The sequence below is a fragment of the Cavia porcellus genome, unplaced genomic scaffold (genome assembly GCF_034190915.1).
Source record: "Cavia porcellus strain 051 isolate PalLab524CR breed Dunkin Hartley unplaced genomic scaffold, mCavPor4.1 scaffold_28, whole genome shotgun sequence".
Classification (NCBI taxonomy): domain Eukaryota; kingdom Metazoa; phylum Chordata; class Mammalia; order Rodentia; family Caviidae; genus Cavia; species Cavia porcellus.
Genome location: NW_026947511.1, coordinates 31,487,346 through 31,501,688, shown reverse-complemented (window position 1 = coordinate 31,501,688; position 14,343 = coordinate 31,487,346). Strand labels below are relative to the sequence as shown.

The window sequence follows — 14,343 nt, the reverse complement described above, 5'->3', positions numbered from 1 at the left end:
ATGACTGCACTTCCTGCCATTTTTTTTTTTTTTTTCTTTCTTTCTCTCTCGAGCCCACTCGGAAGACACCACAAGAGGAAGTCAACCTCAGGAGATACAAACAAAACAACTTCAGATTCTAGCTATACCTCGATGTCCCTAATATCCCTAAGGAATAAACAGCCGCCGTGCGTGTCGGGAATCGTAGGCTGTCAAGAAACAGCACAGGAACCATTAGACGGAGTTATTGTCCTAACTCCGGATAGGCCATAGGGGCGAATCACCTTCTGGGAATTGTAGTCTAGAAGCCTAAAATCCAGACTTCAAAGGATTAACTGGGTAAGTACCAAGAAAGACCTTTGATTTCAGGAAATGGTCCTTTTTTGGTCAGTATGGTCTTTGAATCTAGGAATTCTTAGCCTTTTTTTTTCTTTTAATAGACACTTTATTAGTCTAGTGAAGTCTATGACTCCCCCAAATTGTAAGTGCACAAAATACAAGAATTATAAAGGACATTATGTTGAAAGAAAAATAAATTATTAATAAAACAAATGTGTAATATAGTAGTGTTTCCTTATTTGCACAGTAAATGACAGTATTAGGCTGGAGATGAAGTTCAGTGGAGGAGTGTTTGTCTGGCATACATGAGGGCCTGGATCCAATCCACAGCAGGGGAAAAAATATGTACACAAATTTAGCAGGGAAGTGTAGTAGATACTAGTTATGAACCTAATGATGACTATGAATTATATCTTGAGCTTATAATAAACTATAATATGTTGTTTACCATTGCCTTGGTTACCTCTCTCCTTGCTGAGACAAAATACCTGTGGCCCCAAAGGAAGGAAAGATTTATTTAGCTCAGTTTTTGGTGGTTTCAGTCTGTAATCAGCTGGCTCCAAAGCAAGGTGGCAACAATTTAAGGCCACGGAAGACAACGAAAGCCACAAAAGCAAAATGGGGGAACAAGCCCCTTTTCCTCCCTTAATTTTATGGAGTCTACTGGCTCTCTGGTGGGTGCTGCACACTCATACCATCTCCATGCCCTTCTTTTGGCCAGGCTCAGAATGTTTACTAAGTGAGGACTCTGGCCCCTTGCTGAGTCACTTAAACTTCTAAACTTCTCAATTTGACACAATGAACATGGTAGCACAGTAAAAGCACTCCTCTACACCCTGGCATATAGAACTGCTGAGCTACTTAGCTAAGCTTCTAGACTTCTCAGGTTGACACAATGTATCAACCATTTACAACCATGAGTAGGGCTGGAAGAACACCTCAGTGGTAGACAGTAAAGCATGCACAAGGCCCTGCCCTTAATCCCCAGCACCAAAAAAGCAGTAACAACAAAAGCATGATTTCATTCAGTACTACTAATAATACTGTGGTTAGTTACCTATAGTGCTAAATTTCACTTGTGGTTAAGGATGTATTTTCCCCCATTCAATTTCACAACCAAAGTGGCTAAACAGAGTCTTTCAGTAACCTAAAAGGCTCAGTTTACAAGGAAGGTGTACATGCCTATAATCTCAGCACTCTGGGAGGCTGAGACAGAAGAATCACAAGTCTGAGCACAGTCTGGGCAACTCAGCAAGACCCTGTCTCAAAATAAAAAAAATAAAAGGCTAGGATTTGGCTTCGGGGGAGGGTCCTATATGCCGTTCCCAATACTACCAAAAAACAAGACAAACAAAAATACCTGTTTGCAGCAGGAGTTCAATAGTGAGGCATGAGGACAATGGAAAGAGGTAGCAAATGGAGGGGACAAGATTTCTATTTAACTTAATAACTATCTCCTGGAACATTAAATACATCATACTACAAGGTACATCAGAAAAATTAATTCATTTATGTCTTGAAAAGGCAGAGTACACATAAAATACTATGCAATTGTACCTAACCTCAGAACTTAAAACACCTTCAGCAGCCAACAGGTAACTTGGAAAAGTAAATAGGTTAGTGCTTGCTTGGCAAGCACAAGGTCATGAGTTCAATCCCCAAGACCAAGAAAAAAATGAATAGGTTAATACACAAAAAAGGCAATCAAATTGGGGATTTAACTCAGTGGCATAAGTGCCTGCCTGGCAAGCGCAAGGTTGCGAGTTCAAGCCTCAGTACCCTCCCCAAAAAAGAAAAAAAAAGGCAATCAAATGCATTTTATAATTTGGGAAAGCATAGAAGTGGTGGTGGGGGGGGGATCACCTGAATACTGAAACAATCAGCTCTACCTTATTGCCAAATAAAATAAGAAAATAGTTACTAGAATTGAGTATTTACATGCCTATAATCCCAGCACTGGAGAGGCTGAATCAAGACAAGTTTGAGGCCAGCCTGAAATATATAGTGAGATCCTCCTTGTCAAAAAAAAAAAAAAAAAAAGTTGTTAAAAAGTTTTTAATTTAAAAAACTGCAAACATGTTTTTCCTTTTCGTGGATAAGTAATTTAAAAACATTTTTAACTACATGAGTCAAAAAAATGTATCTCCAGAAACTCTGAGCCACCAAATTGTGGACTTTATTCAAGGAACATCTTATAGGGGCTATACAAAAAATATGATCATTAAGTAGAGATGATAACAAAAGCCCTACATAAACATAGACTTCAGTGTCCTTAATTCATCCAAAGACAAAAGCACTAAATGGTGTGAAGGGCTTCAAAAGCAGGAAGAGAAATCCTAGGGCAGGTCAGGAAACAAAGAACTTCCAGGATGCAGAGAATACAAGGCTCAAAAAAAAGAAGGGAGGGCTGGGAAGTATGGCTCAGTAGTAGAGCACTTGCCTAGCATTTGAGACGCCCTGGGTTCCATCCTCAGCACTGGGGAAGAAAGGAAGAAGAGAATATTTAATTCACAAGAAAACCCAATCACTCTTCAGAAAATTTTATTTCAAGATAAAGCATAACTTCATCCAGACCGCTCTGATGAGTGAAAAGAAGTATTTGCCTCATTTTACCCTTCAAAAGAGGCATAGCAGTGCAAATATTTTTAAAATACCTCTGCACAGTTCTCAGAAATGACAGTACAATCACTGAAAATGTTTTTCCATTTTCATATGAGATACGGTTTATTAGGAAACCTCTGTAACAACTTATTCACTTTCTTGGGAAGTAAACTTCCAGATTCTCCCAGGGTCTCCTGGCTTGATCTCATCTTTCGGGCTTCCTGAAAATACAGAACAAAAATAGTATATATGAAGTTTGCCCTGACCTAGGCCCATAGTTTTAGCTTTTGTTTATTTGTTTGTTTAATTGGAGTTTTTTGAAACAGGGTCTCTCTATGCAATTCAGGCTGGCCTTTAAGTCACATCAATACTCCTGCCTCAGCCTCTTGAGGCTTACAGATGTATACCACCACTTGAGGCATGAGATTCAGTTTTTAAAATATCTAAAGCACAGTAAGATGCTAACCAGTCCCAAGAGATGGACAACAATCCTTCTCAACAAAAGGGACTTGGAACCTACAAAGGTATGATTTGAAACTACTATGCTAGCTAACAGTTAAATCAAGGCTAGAAACCAACAATCCTTAGTTTCACTATCTTCAGTTCTGCTCCAAACAGCAACTACCTAACCAGCAATTTAAATTTGTCAAAGTAATTTTCCCATTCACTACTTAACTTCACACTCAGAAAAAACGTGTCTGTCTGTCTTTTTGAGACAGGATCTTGTTATGTGGTTCAGGCTGGCTTTGGGCTTACTTTGTAGCTCAGGCTGGGCTCGAACTTGCAAGGATCCTCCCGCCTCAGCCTCCCTCCAGCCTCAGCCTCCTGAGTGCTGGGATTACAAGAGTGCGGCACCACGCCCAGCCCTCACACTCAGAAAATCCTATAATGCAGTATTAATTCAATCTCATGATAGAATTATAGTAACGCTTAAGTCCAGAGAATTGAAATAATTAGGTCATGATCACATAGCCTTAAAAACTAATCACCAGGGGCTGGGGATTTAGCTCAGTGGCATAAGCGCCTGCCTTGTAAGCAGGCAGTCGTGAGTTCGATCCCTGATACCGATAAAAAGGAAAAAGACCAAAAAAAAAAAAAAAAAAAAAAAAAACCTAATCACCAGACATGGTGGCCCACAATGTAATCCCAGCACTTGGGAGGCTAAGGCAGGAAGACTGCTATCGATCAAGGCCAGCCTGGGCTACATAGTACTTTCCCGGGCTGCCTGAACTACATAGCAAGACACTGTCTAAAAAACGAATCCCCCTTCCAAAACAACAACAACAAAAAAGAACAAAACCTATAACTTTTCCCATGCTGGCGTGTGAAGTGGCCCTCAAGTGAATGGGGATCTTTCCTATCACCTGGAAGAAGGCTGAAAGAATTATAAATTGTATTCCCCATTTTCTTCCCGAGAATGCACCCAAGGAAATGTCACCTGGGCCTTCGAAGCACACTCAAAGAAGTCTTGGATCTCTTTTTTGCACGCACTGTCGCGGAATTCATTCTGTTTCCAGCAAGCCATCATCACCGACATCTCTGTGATACATGTTGCCTCTGGAGAGGAAGAACTGGGAACCTTCAAGTCACAGTGAGTTCACCTTCCCAGCCGTCCCTTCCCCAGTCCAGTTTCCGCTCCGGAGCCTCCCCGGTTCCCACTGCTCACCTCCCTTCTCCCGGCGCCGCTCTCCAACGCGGTTAGCTAGGATGAGAGGTTTGTTGGGCTTCAGTGTAGGTTTCCGCGGGTTCGCAAGCCGCACTAGGCGTCCCCGTAGGCTGGGCGTCGCCATTGCGCGCCGCGCTCCCAGCACCCACCGCGGTGCCGTGCGTGACCCCGCGTGACCCCGACGGAGTCAAAAACTACCCGCTCGAGGTGGTGCGTACCTCTGGTCTTGGATGTGGTAGCGAGCACTCAGGGTTCGAATGTTCGCCGGTCCTTCGCCGTCAGCAGGTTAGAAGATTCGAACTTTCATGCTCGCTCACTCGTGAGAGCATTTAAGTCTGGGGGCAGTAAGAAGCAGGGACATCCAGGAAATGCCCCTTCCTCCATAAGTGGACCCTCGTTTCTGATGGTGACCAGCTGGCCTAGAGAGTGATTGTCATAGACAAGGGCAAAGATGATGGGATTTAAACAAACTATGAGCCCTGAGAGATTGGGGAAGTTGTTTTTGTTTGTTTTTAAAATCGGTACCAGGGATCCAACTCACGACTGCGCGCTTGCAAGGCACGCGCTTATGCCGCTGAACTAAATCCCCAGCCCCTAAGTCGTTGTTTTAATAAACCAACAATGCCACGTGGGTAATGATGGGAATGATGAGGGTTAAACGCCTTTTGAAGTCATTTTAATCGTCTTGACAGTCTCCTAAAGCTATTTGATACCGTCATTCTTATTTATAGACTTTGTGATGGTTCACCAGCCTTAATTCTTGGTTTTGTTTTGTTTTCAAGACCTCTCGGCTGGTCCGATGGCAGTGGGTTATCAGAACTTATTAACATTAGTGTCACTAAAGTTGGTATACCACCCCCCCCCCCGCTAAATTTGACTGGCTTTTTTAAAAAAAGACCTCTCACTGTAGTTCAGGATGGCCTCAAACTCGGGGCCTCAGCCTCCTGACTGCTGGAATTACAGGCATGCACCACCATGCCCGACCACCAGACTTAGTTCTTAAGTGAGTTGGCTGTTTACAAAATTCAGTTAGCCGGGTTTAGTGGTTGTAAATCCATCACACTGGAAGGCTAAGGCAGGAGGGTCCCAAATCTAAGCCTAGGCAATTTACAAGATGCTGGCTGAGTGAAGTGGGGTAGGCACCTAGCTCAGTACACCCTGGGCTCATGGGGTGGGGTTAGAAGGAGGCACACTCATCCAAACACGGTGTCTTGAGTTCCCAAGACATTGCCAGATGAACTCCAAGAAATGACTCTGATAATGGAAGCATAATTTGAACGAGGTAGTAGTTAATAAGTATTTTAGAGTAGCAATATTTAAATACTTGGATGTGTAAATTTAGTGTTAAAAGTAATTTGTCGCTGAGGATATAACTCAGCGGCACATCTTCTGCCTTGCAAGCATAAGGTACTGAGCTTGATTCACAGTACAAAAAAAAAATTTTGTCACATTCAGAATCTACCTATTGATACCTGCATGGCTGACTCCTTCCCTTAAAGTCTTATTTCACACCTGAATTGACTGTGTATGGCCTTGTCAACTCCCAATACTCACTGTAAAATGTAAGCACCAAGAGACAAGGTAATATCCTGTCCGTTGCTGAATTCCCAGTGCTTAGAATAGTGCAAATAAATAAACACTTGTTACATAAAAAACTGCTTGAAATATTTTTACAAGTTTTCAACTTTATTATGCCCATCCCTAAAAAATAACCAAGCAGAAGATATGTTTAAAAAGCAGTTTATTATACAAAATAAAACTCATGATAATATAAAATATCAATACTTGCAATCAAAACATCAGCCTGTGCTCCACCCTCTCATTCCAGCAGTAGAAGTAAAAACATGACTGTCAAGACACTTCTACCAACAATAACTACAACTGCAATGAGTAGTACGCTGCTGCTACATAGGATGGAGCAGACAGATCCCCAAACTAGAGAAAATTCACATTGCTTTCCTTCCCATAAGAAAAGCAAAGCTTTAGTCCCTAAGTGTGGTTAATCCTAGTTGTTTCCCAGGTGGAATTGTAGCACCTGACTCTGTCTTTTCTGTGACTACTGTAGTTACATGTTAAGAATAACCAAGCCAGGGGCTGAAGATTTAGCTTAGCGGCGTAAGAACCTGTCTTACAAGCAAGCGGTCCTGAGTTCGATCCCCTGTACCGATAAAAAAAAAAATAACCAAGCCAGGAGTATAGCTCAGGGGCACAGCACCTGCTGGGCAAGCACCAGGTCCTAAGTTTGAGTCCTAGTACCAAAAAAAAAAAAAAGAATAAAGGGGAAAGTCTGAGACTCACTGGGCACAAAGCAGGCCTACATCTCCAGCAACAACCATTCATGAACAAGTGGCTCACTTTGTACATAAAAGTGCTAAAGGAGGGGCTGGGGATTTAGCTCAGTGGCACAACTGCCTGCCTAGCAAGTGTGAAGTCATGAGTTCAATCCCTGGTACCAGAAAAAAAAAGGAAAAAAAGTGCTAAAGGAATAACTAGTTGTCCTAAATGAAAGAGAAGGAGATTCTGTGCCTCGCATAACTATCGCTTAGCTTATTTTTGTTTTTTTGTACCAGAAATATAACTCAGGACCTTGTGCTTGCCAAGGTGCTTAAGCCACTGAGCTATAACCCCTGCCCCACTTACCTGTTTCATTATACATAATAAAATCTGAGTCCTGGGCTGGGGATTTAGCTCAACAGCATAAGCATCTGCCTGGCAAGTGCAAGGTCATGAGTTCGATCCCCAGTTCAAAAAAAACCCAAAACTGAGTCCTAATTTAGATTTGCACTTGTGCAGTATATGTTTTGCATTGTCGATAAGCATCGACTCTGAAAAAGATTGCAATCTTAGAAAACAGACTCCTATGATTTCTTTTGTGAGTGCCAACTAATATAAAATTTTAACTTTTTTTCCCTGATTTTTGAGGATTAAACACAGGGCTTCACACATGGTAGGCAAGCGCTCTATCACTGAGCTATATCCTCAAACCTTGCCTTTTTGGTACTAGGAATCAAACTCATAGTGCCAGGCAGGCACTATGCCACTGAGCTATATCCCCAGCCCATCCCCAACCCTTCTTAAAAAAATGTTTTGTCTTTTTGAGACAGAGTCTCAAAAAGGTACCAGCTTTACCTCAAAAGGTAAAGCTGGCCTTGAGCTCACTTTGTAGCCCAGGCAGGTCAGTCTCACAACAATCCTCCTGCCTTAGCTGCCAGAGTAGGTGGAATTATAGGCATGTGCTACTACACATAGCACAAGTGGTTTGTTTGTTTGTTTGAGACAGTCTTGCTATGCAGTTCAGGCTAGCCTCGAATTCACAGGGATCCATAACCTCCTCAGTGATAGGATTACAGGCATGCAGCCATCATTTTTTTTTTTTTTTTTTTGTATTTTTACTGATACCAGGGATCAAACTCACAACCACAGGGTTGCAAGGCAAGTGCTTATGCCACTGAGCTAAATCCCCAGCCCCATAAGTGTATTTTTGAAGGTCTGTCCTCCTCTCATTCTTTTTTAAAAGAGACCAAACAGGTTAAGCAAACCCTTCACACTATTATGAAGGACATATTTTTAAAAATAAAATGAAAGTAAGAATATAGTTCAAGGCAGAGCACATACTTAGCATATGCAAGGCCCTGAGTTTAATTCCCAACAGGAAATAAGAAAGACAATGAATCTAGCCTAAACTATAGCTTTTCTTGTTCTTATCCTTAGATGTCACAATATTAAGCATGGATCTTAGTTGATGAAGCACCTGATGTGTATATCCCTCTGTGTGTGTGTGTGTGTGTGTGTGTGTGTGTGTGTATACAGTTATAGACATAGATATGGATATATATATAAATTTATAATCAGATATATTGATAAGCTATAGAATTTCTTGAGTGATAATACATTAATATCTTATAATTACTGCAGTTTTAATTTCCAAGGTATCCTTTCTTGTACCAGTACCCTATGAAAAAGTCATGATGTCATTCATTAGGCTATATGTTTAAACTACAGAAATAGAAGAGTTTGGCTGCATCCCCAAGTCTGTCTAAGGCTTTTCTTTGGCCATTCCCTTGTGGTGGCTTAAATTTCTTCTCTTGCCTTTTCTTGTCTTTGAGTTTAGGACCATGGTGGGGCTCCATCAAAAAATAAGTCTCAGGGGGCTAGGGGTTTAGCTGAGCAGCATAAGTGCCAGCCCTGCAAGTACAAGGTCATGAGTTCAATCCCCTGTATGGAAAAAAAAAAAAAAAAGTCTCAGTAAAGTTGTATGGAAGATTGTTAGTAATATGTGTAAGTTAGCTATTCAACATTTTCTGCCATAATTTCCAGCCTTAGTCTCCATCTTTGATTTAAAAATAGGGCATGATATTAAACTGACATGGCATACATTAGCTACTGAACCCATTCACAAAATGAGAAGAAATTCTAAATAAGAAGCAAACTAGCAATAACAGTGATGGCAAGATTTGTGTATCTCCATCTGAAATTGGGGGAAAGGTCCTAAAACCAAAAAGAAAAACTCATTAAAAATAAAAATGTTGCTGGGCAAGGTGGTATATACCTGTAATCCCAGCCCTCAGGAGGCTGAGGTAAGAGGATTGCCATGAGTTTTCAAGGCCAGCCTAGACTACACAGTGAGTTAAGGCCAGCCTGAGCTACATAGTGAGACCCTGTCTCAGAAACAAAAACAAAAACAAAATACAATAAAATTAGGATATTAGCTGGGCATGGTGGGCACATGCCTGTAATCCCAGGACTTGGGAGGCTGAGGCAGGAGGATCACCAAAGTTCAGGGCCAGCCTCAGCTACATAGTGAGTTCAAACCAACTTGAACTACATAAAAAGATGCTGTCTCAAAAAAAATTAATTAAAAAAACTGACACAAAAGGCAATTAAAATAATATAACAAAACCCCAAGTCCATGAGCCAAGAGCAGTGGTGTGTACCTTAGTGCCAGCTATGCATACAGAGGATGAGGTGGGAGGACTGTTTAAGCCCAGGAATTGGAGGCCAGCCTGGGCAGCATACTGAGACCCTATCTCAGGAACAAAGAAAACCGGAATAAAACCCACCAGAGATTGTGCTTTTCCACAAACATAACAGTTCATAAAGCTTGGGAAGAGATTTTGGGGGAACTACTGAATAGCAGGGGTTTGGAGAATGGAGCAGAATTTTTACACTATAATCGGGCCCATCTTACCTCACAAATGAAGCGGTGAAACAGCACCTTGAGTCAAATGAGTGTTTCAGGTTTCTCTTTCCCACTGAACGGAGACCTGGATGCTTCCCTCTCTGCTGAGAGAGAAGCTCTTTTATCATAGGCTGAGACTTTATTACACATCATTAAGATAAAATATTGGTGGATATAATTGAATCCATGATAAGACAATGTTTATTAGAGACTTGTGCAGTGAATGCTCCTTATGTGCCATGGTGGAATAAGAACTCCTTAGGTCTTCCAAAGTAAAGGTTAGAGATTTTGGTTCCTTTTCATGAAGATCTCATGTAGGTAATCCCAAAATTTACTCTGCTGTGTTTCATTGTTGTGGATCATGGCAGTCAGGGCTTCCCCTTGGTACAGTCCTTGCCAGTAATCTTGCAACCACATCTCCTTCCAGCTGAAATAACAAAATGGGAGTGTAGGTTATGGAACCACAGCATGAGTATGAATCCTACCTTTCTATGGGGCAATTTTTTTTTTTCCTTTTTTTCTTTTTGGTACAAGAGATGGAACTCACAACCTTGCACTTGCCAGGCAGGCACTTGTACCACTGAGCTAAATCCCCGGCCTGGCAAAAGAAATCTTAAGCAACAAGTACATGGTATCTGGCTAGGACAAGGCTCTACTGTTAAGGAAAAAAAACAGGAGGTAAATCTAGTAACATAACAGGAAGGAAGCCACAAACACAAAGGTACCACATAGTCCACCCGATGTGTTAAAATAACTGACTTGCTGCTTCCTGGCTCTACCACTGAGTTGCACTCCCAGCAGTTGTGTTATGTTGCTTTATTTTGGTTTGGTATGGTATGGTTTAGTTTGGTTGGTTTGAGACTAGCCTGAAACTCACAACAGTCATCTTGCCTTAGTCTCCTGAGTCCTGGGATTACAAACATGCACCACTATGCCTGGTCATCCCCAGAACTTTTGCCACTGAGCAAAATCCCTGGTCCCTCATCCCCAGGAATTTTTTTTTTTTTTTTTTTTTTTTGTGTGTGTGTGTGTGTGTGTGATACCAGGGATCGAACTTACAACCTCAAACTTACCAGGCAGGTGCTTATGCCACTGAGCTAAATCCCTAGCCCCATCCACAGGAACTTTTAAAAAATATTTTAAGACATGATCCCACTGAGTTGCCTATGTGAATTTATAATCCTCCTGCCTCAGTCTCCCAAGTAGCTGAGATTACAGGCCTAATCCACTGTGACCAGCTACAAATATTTACATTCTTAATGTTTCATATCTTTCCTCTATTAAGTCTTAGTATTAGGCACAACAGAAACTATACAGATTATACCACCAGCAGCATACTGTGTATGAGCAGCACTCTGCTGCCATCCACTGTCCAGCCAGGGCTCAGCCAACCACTATCTAAGCCTCTTTTTCTCCACTGAATCTTATCACCTCTCCTTCAAAAGATGTGGCTTGCTGCAAATGGCTTCCACATTTTCCCACTCCATTTCCCACAGACTTCATTCAGCAATGTCAACCTTTTGTGCTACCTACTACAGTAGCTTACTTCCTTTCCAACCATACTGCCCATCATTGTTAATTATCAGTCTTTTTTTTTTTTTGCTTTTTTCCTTTTTATCGGTACCGGGGATTGAACTCACGACTGTCTGCTTGCAAGGCAGGCACTTATGCCGCTGATCTAAAATCCCCAGCCCCTAATTATCAGTCTTTTGAAAACATTCCTTCAATTCTGTCCCTGGTGAACACAACCAAATCAAGATAGGTTTTGTGTGTGTGTGAGATAGGTTTTGTGTGTGTGTGTGTGTGTGTGTGTGTGTGTGTGTGTGTGTGTGTGTATCTGTCTATCTGTCTTGGGAACTGAATTCAGAGCCTGCCTTTGCATCGAGCCACATTCCTGGCCCTTTTTCATATTTTATTTTGAGACAGGGTCTCACTAAATTGCATAGTCCAAGCTCAAATTTACAATCGTACTTTAGCCTCTAAGCAAGCTAGGATTACAGGTGTGCTCCACCCTATCTGGCCTGAAATTAAAGTACTTTTAAGAGTGAAAGGAGGACTGGGGATTTAGCTCAGCGGCATAAGCACCTGCCTGGCAAGCATGAGGTTGTGAGTTCGATCCAAAGGAAGCCTAAAGCAGACGTAGTGGTGCACACCTGCAATCCCAGCACTTGGGAGGTTGAGGCAGTAGGATCATCATGAGTTCAAGGCCAGCCTGAGTTACATAATAAGACCTTGTCTCAAAATAAAAGTGAAGAGATGAGCATGTAACTCAGTGGTGGAGCACCTACACAGCACGTGCAAGGTGCTGGGTTCATTCCCTAGCAGCACTGAGATCAAAAACAAAACGAAACAAAAACACTTTCAAAATGCTTGTCTCATCCTAGGTTGAGAGAATGTAGTTCAGTGGTAGAGAAGCTTGCCTAGTATTCCCAGAGGCCCTGAGTTCCATCCTTAGTACCAAAAGGGGTGGGGTGGGGGGGCCTTTATATCCCCTCCCCCACCATATAGAAGGTGCTTAAGTTGCTGAGGTTGATTTTTTTTTTTTTTTTTTTTTTTTTTTGAGACAGGCTCTCTATGCAGTGCAGGCTGGCCTCAAACACCACGCCTGATCATGAGGTTGATTTTTAAGGTCACTCCAAAATTTTGAATCTGGATATGGAGTTATTTATTGCCTTGCCCCAGTTCATCTACCCACCCTTCTCTCTCCCCCTCATCAACCTCTCTGCACAGGCCCTCGGCTCTGGTTCAGGTGTTTTTTTGACTGCTACTACAAACACTGTTCACATAAGCTGATTTTCATGTGTTGTCACCTCTTATATTTTCATCTTCATCTTTTTCAGTTTGCCTCACTTCACCCCTTGTAGGCAGAATGAACCCGTGTCAAAATTTCCTCCTGCTCCTCTTAATACCTAAGTGCTAGCTTCTGGCTCACCATAAGCAAAGAAGTAATTTGATCTGACAACAGCTCAGGCCAATGTGAGTAACCCCTACCTGTCATTCTCAGGAATCTCTGTCACCTTGCCATAGCCAGGTGTAGGCACTGGGCAGTCCATGTGTGAGGACTGGGCAATGTGAGGCTCTGGAACAGGAATGTCCCCAAAAGAAGCAGCATGGACCTTCTCTGCGTCTAGCCGAGCCAGTTCATGGTCACAGACGAAACATTCGAAGCCATTAAGGTAGTTAGGAAGTAGAGGATCGTTTACTCCCCACTCCCGCTGCTTTAGGCTATCCAGGAGGAACTGGTTGGTGATGCCCCCGGGTTGCTTGTAAGCCAGGTATTTCATATACTCTTCGTCATTCTTGTCCAGAAAGTCAATGAACTCCGCTAGTTTCTGAGGGGAGTCAAAGTCATCAATAAGGATGATGGAGTGGTTATTGGGCATCCAGTCCCTCACAGAGGGAGAGCCGCGGTACACTGGCACAGCACCCAGGTGCATGGGGCGCCACAGTTTTTCGGTCATGTAGTCATTGCAGATGGCATTTTCGAGGGCCAGGTGGAACTTATAACGGGACAAGAAGGCCAGGAGCTCTGGATCCTCAGTGGTGGCAGTGGATGTATCCTGCAACCGCGCAGTCGGCAACTGCTTATTCTGTAGGCACTTCCCATACGAGTCCACCTAGGCGGAGTACAGGGCGGCGTCACTAGAGCCAGCTGGTGGCCCCACATCCCCGGATCCCAGGCGCCCCCGCCCGCTCACCTCCCGCCATCCCACGGCCCCAGCCGCACGCACGCACCCGGATGTAGCGCATGAGCTCGCGCACGTAACGGTCGCGGTCTGCGGGCACGTCGCAGTGAGACTGCAGGTAGAGCACCGGCGCGTAGCCGTAGCGGCGCCACTCCGCACGCTCGTGGAGCGGAGGAGCCGGGTGGCGCAGGTAGGCGGCCCCGGGCAACCACTGCAGCGGCAGCGGGTAGTCCGAGTGGCGGCTGAAGGTGGCAGTGAGGTTGAAGAGGCGAATGCCCGGGCCGTGGCTCAACAGGAAGTTATTGAGAGGCGACTCCTCATGCAGGAGGGCCCAGCTCTGGTGCGCCAGACGCGGGAGTGGCGCCTCCGAGGCGCGGAAGTCGGTACCGTAGAAAAGCAGCGCCCGCGTCCGCAAGTCCGCCCGCATCCTTCGGTCCCGGGAAGCCACGCACGCGCCGCGCGGGCATTCGATGCGCTCCGAGTCGCCGGGAAAGTGGGGAAACAGCCCTGGGCTCCACCATAGGAGCACTGGCAAGTCCGCAGTCTCCTCCTGCTCCGGTCGCGGGGCTCCAGGCTGGCACGACACCCCTACGGCACCCAGCGGAGAGGGCGGCTGGAACACCGATCCGTCCCACGGTTCTACCCACGCTGCCTCCTCGCTGGCTTCGCCCTGCGCCGCGGGTCCAAGGCCGCTGGCCTCACACACACTGAGCATCACCAGGGCGGCCAGCACGGCCCTAACGTGATCGGCCGCCATGTCCACTCCTGCAGTCGTCATCCCTCCCGACAGCACCAGACCCCGCCTAGTGGCAAGTCGCGAGGGGACGAGGTCCTAAGCCACTAGGATACACGGCGCATGCGCAGCTCTGCTCACTAGAGGGCAAGGCTTACCC

General features: G+C 44.2%; 2 protein-coding genes and 1 long non-coding RNA gene across 4 annotated transcripts; 1 reads left to right on the top strand and 2 right to left on the bottom strand.

The window, feature by feature from the left end:
* The first annotated feature begins 3 nt into the window (after positions 1-3).
* LOC134473656 (uncharacterized) lies at positions 4-6,790 on the top strand. Its single transcript, XR_010044011.1, has 2 exons — positions 4-318; positions 4,336-6,790. It is a non-coding gene; the product is annotated as an uncharacterized LOC134473656 (long non-coding RNA).
* Positions 2,843-4,742, bottom strand: Chchd1 (coiled-coil-helix-coiled-coil-helix domain containing 1). The gene is made up of 3 exons (XM_003473799.5): positions 4,586-4,742; positions 4,358-4,476; positions 2,843-3,140 (listed from the first exon to the last, which is right to left on the bottom strand). Exons 1-3 carry the CDS (start codon positions 4,707-4,709, stop codon positions 3,027-3,029), a joined length of 357 nt encoding a protein of 118 aa, XP_003473847.1. The 5' UTR covers positions 4,710-4,742; the 3' UTR covers positions 2,843-3,026.
* Fut11 (fucosyltransferase 11) lies at positions 6,310-14,228 on the bottom strand. Of its 2 annotated transcripts, XR_010044009.1 has the most exons (4): positions 13,500-14,228; positions 12,756-13,381; positions 9,774-10,191; positions 6,310-8,800 (listed from the first exon to the last, which is right to left on the bottom strand). XR_010044009.1 is itself a non-coding variant. In XM_013156727.3 (3 exons), the coding sequence occupies exons 1-3, from the start codon at positions 14,226-14,228 to the stop codon at positions 10,044-10,046; spliced, it is 1,503 nt and encodes a 500-aa protein (XP_013012181.1). In that variant the 3' UTR covers positions 6,310-10,043. The 2 variants fall into 2 exon arrangements, 1 of the variants encoding a protein (XP_013012181.1); XM_013156727.3 differs by having other exon boundaries at positions 6,310-10,191.
* Positions 14,229-14,343: the final 115 nt, after the last annotated feature.